The sequence below is a fragment of the Octopus bimaculoides genome, chromosome 20 (assembly GCF_001194135.2).
Source record: "Octopus bimaculoides isolate UCB-OBI-ISO-001 chromosome 20, ASM119413v2, whole genome shotgun sequence".
In the NCBI taxonomy this organism is placed as follows: domain Eukaryota; kingdom Metazoa; phylum Mollusca; class Cephalopoda; order Octopoda; family Octopodidae; genus Octopus; species Octopus bimaculoides.
In genome coordinates, this window is record NC_069000.1 from 28,340,974 (window position 1) to 28,351,822 (window position 10,849).

The following is a 10,849-nucleotide window of genomic DNA, read 5'->3' on the forward strand; positions in this document are numbered from 1 at the left end:
AAAAGACAACAAAAGAAAGAAAGAGACCTCGATATTATGTAAATAGAGGAATTTATCTGTAAAAATATGTGACAATTATTTGGTAGCCATGTTAAAACTCCGAGTTTCGGATGCCAAAGCAGAAACCCATGCCGCCATCTCTTCAGTTATCTGGCCATTGAAAATTCCTATGAAAATGACCGTTAAACAAAGGGAAATTACCAATTACAAATATATATATATGCGTGCGTATGTGTATATATTTGGCGAATGTGTGGGTGAGCATGTGTGTGTTTCAAGCGAGGGTGGATGAGTATATACATATAGGCGCATGTACGGATTGGTGCGCTTACGTGAATACTATGGACTTTTTTACTCCCTCCCCTTACTTAGCGGTCATTCTAATAGCTCTTTTATCTTAATAACGGTCAACCACGCAGTAATTTCACTTTGTTTAATGATCATTTTCAAAGGAATTTTCAATGCCCAGATAACTGAAGAGATGGCGGCATGGGTTTCCGCCCCGGCATCCGAAACTTGGAGTTTTATCATGGCTACCGAATAATTGTCAAATATTTTTACAGCTATATATATATATATATATATATATATATATATATATATATATATATACTAGCAGTATAGCCCGGCACTGCCCGGGATTAAGCTAGGATTATTAAGTGTTCAAGTGCTTTATTTCAAACCAAAATAAGTAACATTAACATCAGATTTGAGCGAAATCCGTTGAAATTGGTTTGGCTGAAAATGGTTTGCTGGCAATTTGATTGGGAAATCCCATAAGGAATCAGTTTATTGGTTATTTCCACTCATTGACTGTTTTTTTTTTTTAAAGTTGCATTAGAGATTTGCATACTATTACTCGCTATTACCCAATGATCAACTCACATAAGGTTAGATTTGGGTTTTCTAATACTAAAAATTTGTTACAGATTATTTCTTCCCATAATTTCAGGTTTTTAGATTCATATCTAGACAGCCATCCCAGTTATGATGATAATAATAGTAATGTTCATATCAATAACAATAATAATTACTCCAATAATTTAACACACACATATGATGGCAATAGTCATTTAGGTATTAATATTGGTAGTATGTACAATATTAGCAAACATAACAATATCGGTAGCAATAATATGATTAGCATCTCAGAATTAAATCCTAATAGAATTAAGTTTTTAAGTGCGAATGCCAAGACCAAGAATGTGGTTTATCAATGCAAGGTAATGTCTCACGCTGATGTCTCGTTTTACGTAGATAGCTCATCGACGCAGGTCTCAAAGAGAATATCAAACCATTCTTCATTTAGGGATAGGAATAAAGCTAACACCACCGGCCTAAGTAAATTTAGTTGGGAACTGAAAGATTGCAATAAGCAATTCTCTTTGGAATGGTCTATACTGGCTACTTCAGTTCCCTACGACAAAGGTAAGGATTTTTGTCCTCTTTGTAACTTGGGGCTTTTCCATATTCTGTTCTCCAAGAATCGCCGAGTTAACCAGATAACACAGAGAGCGTATCGATGTCAGCACTGGCAGAGACATACCTTCATTTATTATCATTAATTCCATTCTTCCAACTAGTTTAAGGTTTTAGGTATTATTTTTTTATCCCCCCTCCCCCTTTTTTTTACCAAATGTCCTCTGAATAATATCTTTTAATATAGTCTTAAATAATGTCTATTTCTGCATCCATCTCCACTTGTCTTTTATTTTCCCCTTCTATAGTTGGTTAAGTAATTCCTTCCCAGTAATGCTACACGAGTTGTTCTTGTACCACTAGTAACTTTAACTAAATATACCCGATCTTCTCCTCGTAAGCATGTATATTGTTGTTATTATTATTTCTCAACAAAATATCTTGTACCTTGTTCTACCACTGACTTGCGTTAACATCCGTATATTAATATATTACAAGGCAATGATGTTTCATTTATCATGTTTACATTCTTTGCTTCAAATCAGTATGTTATTAATTTTAATATTTTTAATATAATCTTAAACAATATCTATTACTGCCCCCATCGCCACTTGTCCTTTATTTTCCCCTTCTATATTTGGTTAAGTAAATTCTTCCTAGTAATGCCACATTGGTTGTGTTTGTACCATTAGTAACTTTAACTAAATATTCCCGATCTTCTTGTAAGCTTGTATATCATCATTATTATTATTTCTAAATATCCTGTACCTTGTTTTACCATTAATTTGCGTTAATATCTGTATATTAATATAATATAATTACAAGGCTATGATGCTTTATTTATTTTTTTATATTTACATTCTTTGCCTTATATTAGTATGTTATTATTTATTTCCTTAAGGAGAAATTTTTTTATATATCATGAACTCTCTTGATTCTCTCCCTTCCTCCACATTTGAATTAGCTTATAGTTTACGGCTTCAGTTTACTTTACTGTGACCCATTTTGCCCTCTTCCCCACCATTTTAATAATTTAATTTAAACCTTTAGTATAGCGTTTACAGAGCCCCCTCCCATTATAACTCTATGTAAACCAGCGTTCTTACTTCTAACGGTCACTTACATGGCCATATAATATTATAACTCGTACGTAACCTTATCATTTCGCATTTGTCTTGCTTCTATATGTTGGTTCCCTGACGATCAATATATGTGGAATTCCAGCAGCTCTTATTTCTTAGGAGGAGAGCACACATATATTTTGAAACATGTGTAGGAATTAAAGGAACTTTTATTTATATGTGTTTTGCTCCATTTATTGTTATTATTCATATCTACTCAAAATGCATCGCTTTAACTTGGTATCTCTACCTATAAAACAGGTGTGATATCCTGTTTTTTTTGTGTGATTTTTGCTACCCATGGTAACTATTAACATATTTACATTGTCAAGGTTTTTTTTAAACTGAGATAATATTAATATATATATATATATATATATATATATATACACACACACACACACTAGGGTAATTCCAAAAGTAAGGACTCCAAAAATACTTAGAAACGACAGAAATGCTTATTGTCTGCAGTGTTTATAGCATTTGAAATTTGAACATTTTCCATTTTTCTAGATAATCGCCATTTCAGTCGTTGCATTTTTGTTAGTGCTGGGGCAGTTTTTGTATGCTCATGTCATACCAGCTCACCATCATGTTGTTGAGGAAACGTTGAACCTCATCTTGCACCTCATTGTCGTTGCTGAAGCATGTTCTGGCCAAATGTTCTTTTAGCTTATGTAACTGGTGGTAGTCACTATGTGTGAAGTCTGGACTATAAGGTGGGTTGCAATCTATGGTCTTGTGTGAGGATTTGTGGGATCCATGTTGCGCACACCTTCTGGTATTGCAACTTTTCACTTAAAACCCTATGAACAGTGCTTTGGGAAACCTCTGGAACCAAAATACAGAGGTCATCCAGACTGATCTACTGATTTTCACATGGAATTTGCTCAACCTTTGCGAATGTCTTGTTGGAAGTTGATGGTTGCCCACTTCTTTCTTCGTCATGAATTTCAGTATGACCAGTTGCAAACTCCCTACTCCACTTGTAGCCATTTTTTTATATCGATGCACAACTTGCCACACACCTCTGTTAATTGGCGAATTTCAATTGGTCTAATGGCTATTGCGTTCAAAAACTGAATAACTGCATGAACTTCAGACTTGGTGGTAGCGTCAATCGAGAGCTCCATCAGATAGGAAACCTTACTTTTGGTAATACCCTTGTATATATATATATATATATATATATATATATATGAATGTATATAAAGAATATGAGTGGTTTAGCACACTAGTGATCTGAACGAATAGGTACACTGGGTAAGTGCTACAGTTCGCTGACCATTAGGTTTGAAGATCAGAACTAAGGCTGGATCTAGGGATCCGTGTTAGGGTTCCATGATAGCATATATATGTTATATTGACGGAAAAATAAAATTAAAGCAGAATGTGTATCTCAAGTCATTTAGAATAATTTATTTAGGTTAAGGTGAATTTGAAGTCTTTCAGCTGTTTCTAGGATTACCCAAGTGGTTGGTTAGCATATCCGTGCACTGGGTATTCTGCCATGAGGGACAAGGTATGAATATTTTAGACAGGGAAAATTTACAGTTTCTAAGGAAGAAAATAGAGGAATAAAGTGGTAAAATAGAAGAATAAAGAGTAAAAGTAGTTAGAAGAATATAGGAAGGAGAATAATGTTCACAACTCATCTTTTTCAAGAGGATATATTGGTCGCTACTTCCATGAAGGTACGGGTTTTTAGCTAAAATCCCAGGTAAATCCAGGCAATATTTAGGCAGTGTACTGACTGATGTATTCATATCGTAAAGGTGTATATAGAGCGAGAATGTATGATGGACATAGATGGGTTTTGTGAGTGGTTGTATGAGAGAGAGAGATGACAGATATATCCTAAATGGGCTTTGTGAGTGAGTGTGTATGAGAGAGTAGAAAGGGAACAAAAATTAAATAAGAGAGGTAATGGTAAAGAATAAGATGAAAGATAAATAAATAAAAATAAAGGTAACAATATATGTCAGTATTGTATGGGGGTTAGGGGTCAATTGTTTAAGTTTTAGTAGAAATGGGGTGGAAGGCCAATCTAGGTAAGGTTATAAGAACAGTAGTTTAGTACAGATATTTAAAATTGTATTCCAAGTTTCATCGACATTAAATAATATGAGGTAAAGGATTAAGAATTAAACCTAAAATTGAAAATTTAAATTTAAAATCTAAACTTAAAATTACAAACTAAGAAAACTAAAGTAAAAAAGAACTATAAAAATCAAAAATGATTGAGTTGAAATTAGCTAGTTACTGAGATAGTTATGTTGATAGAGGAAAAAAAGGAGTGTACACACACACATATATATATATATATATATATATATATACATACATACATACATATACAGACATACATATGTACACACATATGTACATAAGCATACATATAAGGTACGCACCTATACACACAAACACATATATACATACGTACACACACACACACACATATATACATACATATATATACATACATACACACACACATATATACATACATATATACATATATATATATGTATATTTATTTTAATGACCGTGGATGGATGTATTATACATGTTGATTTTGTGTGCATTTGGATCTATGGAAGAATTTAAAGGTGTGATAGAACCTATGACAACATGTAGAAAAAGCATAGTCCACAAGTGGATCACTGGCCTTGGTGTGGGACCCTGGAATCTATTATGGTACCTTTCTATTTATTAGATGGTGTATATGGTTGGCTAGGGAGGTAGATTTGCTATGCTCCTCATACTTAAATGAATTTATATGTGCAGAATATCCCTGTTTAAAATTAATAGTAGATCTGACATAGTAGTTAATAGAATTATGCGATATACTGTGGTCCGTGCATTTGTATACTATGTTAAATCTGCAGTGGGCTTGCAACAGGCATACGGTCACGGATTGGCAGTTGCATTTATCTGTCCTCTGAGTGTTATTAGTGGAAAGAGAAGATACAGTACTATTTATAGAGAAATTAGAATTAAGGGTATTCTTAGGGGATTGGCAAGTATCATAATTATTGTTGTTACTATTATTATCATTAGTAGTAGTGATTTTATTATCACTATCAATAACCCTAGCAATAGTAGTGATTTAGTGGAAAATAATTGAAAAATCCACATTTTAAGTTAATGGATCAAATAAATGTAAGCTATGTTTAGCTGAAAGAGCTCAAATCCTTTTCAGATCTAACATCCCTAACTCACCACTAAACTCTAGGTCTGTAGTTTTCAGCATTGTAAACATATGTTTAAGTACATTTTGAAGAAATGGAAAATTCTGCCTATACCTTATTAACATATCTTTCTATCCTTATAATTTAAGGTCTAAGGAGGGTAACTCTTTTACCTTTATTACTTTTTACCTTCCATTTTTTAACCTTTCATATTTCCTATATGCTTCTGTCTCAACTTTTTGCTTTTCTTCTCTCATTCAGTTTTTAGTTTATGTGGTTTGTGCCTGATGAATATGTTTGAGGTATTTCTCAACATATGAAACTATTAGTAGTACTTAAAAACATGTGTCTATTAAATGATATTTATCTCTCACCAGATGGAATACTTTTTTTGTTGATCTTAACATCACGGAACAGTATGTTGTACACACACACAATGTTCAGATTAAATTTGGTGATTTGTCATGTCTCTTTTTTTTTTAGGAATAACAATATTTGACAACATAAAGAATTAAGTTGTAGTTAAGAAAACATTAGCTGACATAAAAGAGTGGAAACCATCTGAATATTGGAAAAGAGTTACCTATATTATGGTGATTTGCTCTGAATTTCAAAATTTTGATATCATGACTGTTCTGAGAACACTCTAAAAGGCTATAAGATGTGACTTTAGCATCATGAAAACCAAGTTCCCTCAAACTGTGATGATCTTTGGGTATGTTTCCAGCCATGCTACCTCACACTTTTGAACAGGGCCTTAGGCTCAATTCAGACAGTTCTGTGAAACTGCTGGAGACTAGTCAATCCCTGGTTGGATAGGGTTGCTACAGGAAGGCCATATGTGTGGCAGCAAGATTTAGCTCTTTGCCAAGAGAATCGGAAGTGGTTGTCAGAGAACTTCTATGACTTCACCAACCCCCAATTTCTGTCCTCCTAATTCCCCTGCTTGTAATCCCATGGATTGCCATGTGTGGAGATGGTTGAGAAAGACACCAGCCACTCTGCCTGCAATACCAAGGCCAAGCTGGTGGCCAAAATCAAGGAGGTGTTCAAAGATATTCCTAGGGACACATTGAAGAATGTATGTGCCAAGTTCCAGAGCCACCTTGAGGCTGTGCTGGTAGCTGAAGGTGCCTACTTTGAGTAAACTGTTGTCTCCCAGCCATAATTTAGTTGATACTTTTTGATTTTTTAAAATATTTTTTTTGATGTTTGCTTTTTTCTTTTGCGCAAACTGTCAAATTTAGCTCTAACACTCTAAATGGTGTGAGATGATGATGAACTATTATCTAAGTAGTGTTAAAACATGGAGGGTACATAAACTCAATGCTGAACTTTATGCTAATATACTTACAAAGTGGTTATATTAGATAGTAGCCATCTGAGTGTGGCTTGTTATCATTTGATGGCAAATAACACCGTTTCAAGGCCAGTATGTGCTTATTTTAATTAGCTTTTCCTTTCCAGTATATATCTGCTGATCATAAAGAGTCTTGGTATTTAAGAGTAGGAGATATTGGGTGAAATATCAGTTAATATACCTATGATCAGGCACCTTTTGTACTAGATTAAAGGAGCCAGTTGCCTTTATTATTATTATTTACATGTAAAAAAATGAATGAAGGATACTGTTTGAAACAGCATTTGTTATTAGGTAAATTAGATCATAGAAAATCATCCTCATCATCACCAATTTGTCTTTATCCTTTGCCATGGATTAGTTGGTATAAAATATCACATGCACTTCACTAGATGTGCATTAATGAGCATTCAAACATAGGTTTAAATGAAGAAAGCAGTAATTTTGTTTCTGTGTGTTGTTGCTTGTTTTCATTAGACTGTTGTGAAAATTTAGCATGAATATTTTACAGGTGAATGTTATCATCCTTGTCAACATCTTTATTTTAACATTCATTTTTTTCCATGTTGATATGAGTTGCAAAAGTCTGATATGTAGCAGCTCTTCATCATCTTGTTCCTGTATTATTTTATTTTTAGATCTGTCCTAATTATTGCTCTCCAGTTTTACCATTGTTTAACTCTTTAATGACTATATTTTTAATATGATACACTACCTCTGTGTTGTAATTAATTATCATAATTAAAATGAAAATATACTCAAATTTGGAAGGATTTAATTAAAGAACTTACTATCAAACTGATATTTGGAATATAACTTGAAGTGTTTATATAAAATTGTAATGGAAAGTCTTAATTTCAAATGGGCAGTTTAAACCAAGAGTTTTCCAAAAATATAACCAAAAGATGTCTTAGGTGGATTTGTGTTAAAATAGTTAACTTTGATGCAACTAGCCTTTCACCATCAATTGCTTGGCCATTCAGTCAGCATACCTCATCATCATTATGGGTCTGTGCAGCTATCTTCTTAGGTGTGGAGTAGACATCTTATTCAAATGTATATCGCATTTTATTTGTGCAATGTAGACATGTGTAAATGGCAAGAAAATGCAGTTAGTTGATAATGGGAGTAAGGCTGAACTTAAGCAAATTACTCCTTAGGGACCCAAAATCTGAACAAAACTTTCAAAAATCACTATTTTTTCATTTATTGCAGTTTTATAATTTATATTCAATGATTCTTTACAAATAACCTAATTAACATTAACATACTACACCAATTTATTTTTTTAAATATCATTATTACACAAGTTTTTATAATTATGATTTACTATATTCCCTTATATGTAAATGTTTGTTTATTGATTGAAGTGAATCATTTATACCTATCATGACTTTATTATGTATTTTGGCTACATATATGCCAAGTTCAGTTCTTACACAACTTTATTTACTATTAAATACTGGAGCTTACCATGTCTGAATCCAGTCCTGAGGGGAAGTTAGTATGTTCTCTACAGCATAACCTAGTAAATACTGAACTGGGAATGAAACAACATTCCTTTTCACCTAGCTTGTCTAACATTAGGAACACAATGAAAAATCTATGGTGTTTGAAATTTCCTGCTTTACTTAACTCTATTGTTATTATTCTGAAGAATTGTTGACCATGCTAAATGTTGCTTGCGTTAGAGAAGAAAGTATTAACTTTGTGTATGCAGATCGACAATCTGTGTATCATGCATGGTTTGCTTTATTTTCACAGATAATGTTTCTGCCACTTATTTCTGTGAGTACTTTGACACTGAGCTGCACTAATTCCATGAACTTCAACTCACAGATTTGGGAGGGAATTTAATGCTTTAAACATGTGTATGTGTACACACACACACACGCACACACACACACACACATGCACACACATGTATATATATATGTCTATGTGTATATATATATCAGTGTGTGTGTATATATATATATATATATATATACTTTTCATAAAAAGCGTTTACTTTTTTTGATTTCCAATGTGCATTTTCGCTTATTTTTCTTCTTTGCCCTTACATTTCCACGTGTAGTTTCTATTTTGTTTTTGTAACATACTTCTATTGTATTTCACTACATGTGAGATTGAAAATGTCACAAACACCAAACTCTACAGTTAAAACTCTCAACGAAGGGACTCTTAAGGAACTGAATGAGATCAACATGAATTTAAGACTTTTAATTAGCAAACTAAAATTCTACCAAGAGGTTTAGAGTTTACTCCAACCCCTCACAGATCGAACCCGAATGAAATTAAGGATAACACTATGGATTTCTGCCGAAAATTACACCTCACAGAAGCACTTCACAACTACACTAACGAAGATGTGTGAATAGTAAAAAACAAAAGTGAATACTGTCCTACAAAAATCAGAAATAAAGCACTTGATGCTTTTTGTGAACACATTACCAGTTTTCCTTTTAATACCCTACAAAAACAACGAATTAAGTCCTACCATACTGTAAATGAATGGAAATCGAGTTAAAAAATGATATAAACCTCACCATTAAAGAAGCCGACAAAGGAAGTGCGGTAGTGGTGATGGACACACAGTGTTACAAAAAGTTAATACTCTCCATGTTGGAAAATAATATTTACTATGAGAGGATAGTACAATACAACCCACAGAAGACACTTAAAAACTTATCTTCTTTACTTCAAATACATGGAAAGGGCCTCACTAAACATGAAATTGACTATTTATCCAATTTTAAATACAGACTTAGTCTATTCTATGGATTACCCAAAATACACAAAAATCCACATATTTGTAAAGCTTGAAAAGTTTCTCCAAGCCTATGCATTAATGTTCCTCCCCCTACTGACCTCAAACTGAGACCCATCATTGCTGCCCCTGCTTGTGAAACCCACCGTTTGAGCAACTTCCTCAACATCTTACTCAGACCATTTCTAAAATATGTGAAAAGCTTCATCAGGGATGACTTAGACATGCTTATCCACCTCCCGAAGACAATAAATGAAGGAACCCTGTTAGCATCATTCAATGTGGTGAATTTGTACACCAATATCCCATACGATTATGGTATAGAAGCGATCACCTTCTGGCTAGAAAAATACCCACAAGAGATCCCAGGATGTATCAACCACAGATTCATAATCACAGCACTCAAATTCATCCTACTGAACAACTACTTCATGTTCAATACACTTTACTATCGACAAAATTGTGGAATTGCAATGGGAACCCGAGCTGCTCCAGTGATTGCGAACCTTGTAATGGGTTACTTAGAGCTTAAAATATATCAGTCATCACTACAAAAATGTGGCACCTCATTTCATTGCTATTTAAAGGAGAACTGGAATAGGTATCTGGACAATTGCTTTATACTTTGGAAAAACAGCATGGACAAACTCCTCAATTTCAAAATGATGCTTAACAATATTAATAGCAACATACAATTCACCATGGAACACAGCAATAAACAACTCCCTTTTCTTGACATCCTAATTAAAATAGTCAATAACCACATCGAAACAGACATCTTCTATAAACCCACAGGAAAAGAGCTAAATTAAAACTAACACTGTTAGAAATAGAAAACAAGATCAAACTCTCCCATGAAAAGGAGAGAGCAGAGAAGGAGAAGAGAGCAGTAGAAAGCATAAAAACAAACCCCAAGGCTTTCTATAGATTTGCAAGAGAGACAGCTACGGCACAGTATAAAATAGGACCCCTATTCCTGCCTAATGGC

The 10,849-nt window shown here is 33.6% G+C and overlaps 1 protein-coding gene across 1 annotated transcript in view; it reads left to right on the plus strand.

Annotated features, from left to right (window-relative positions):
• Window positions 1-10,849, plus strand: part of LOC106883353 (ralA-binding protein 1-A) — a 109,936-nt gene that overhangs the window by 38,266 nt on the left and 60,821 nt on the right. Inside the window, exon 5 of the mRNA XM_052974959.1 lies at window positions 8,856-8,879. Within this exon, the coding sequence (XP_052830919.1) occupies window positions 8,856-8,879 (24 nt within the window). The remainder of the gene's footprint in view (window positions 1-8,855; window positions 8,880-10,849) is intronic.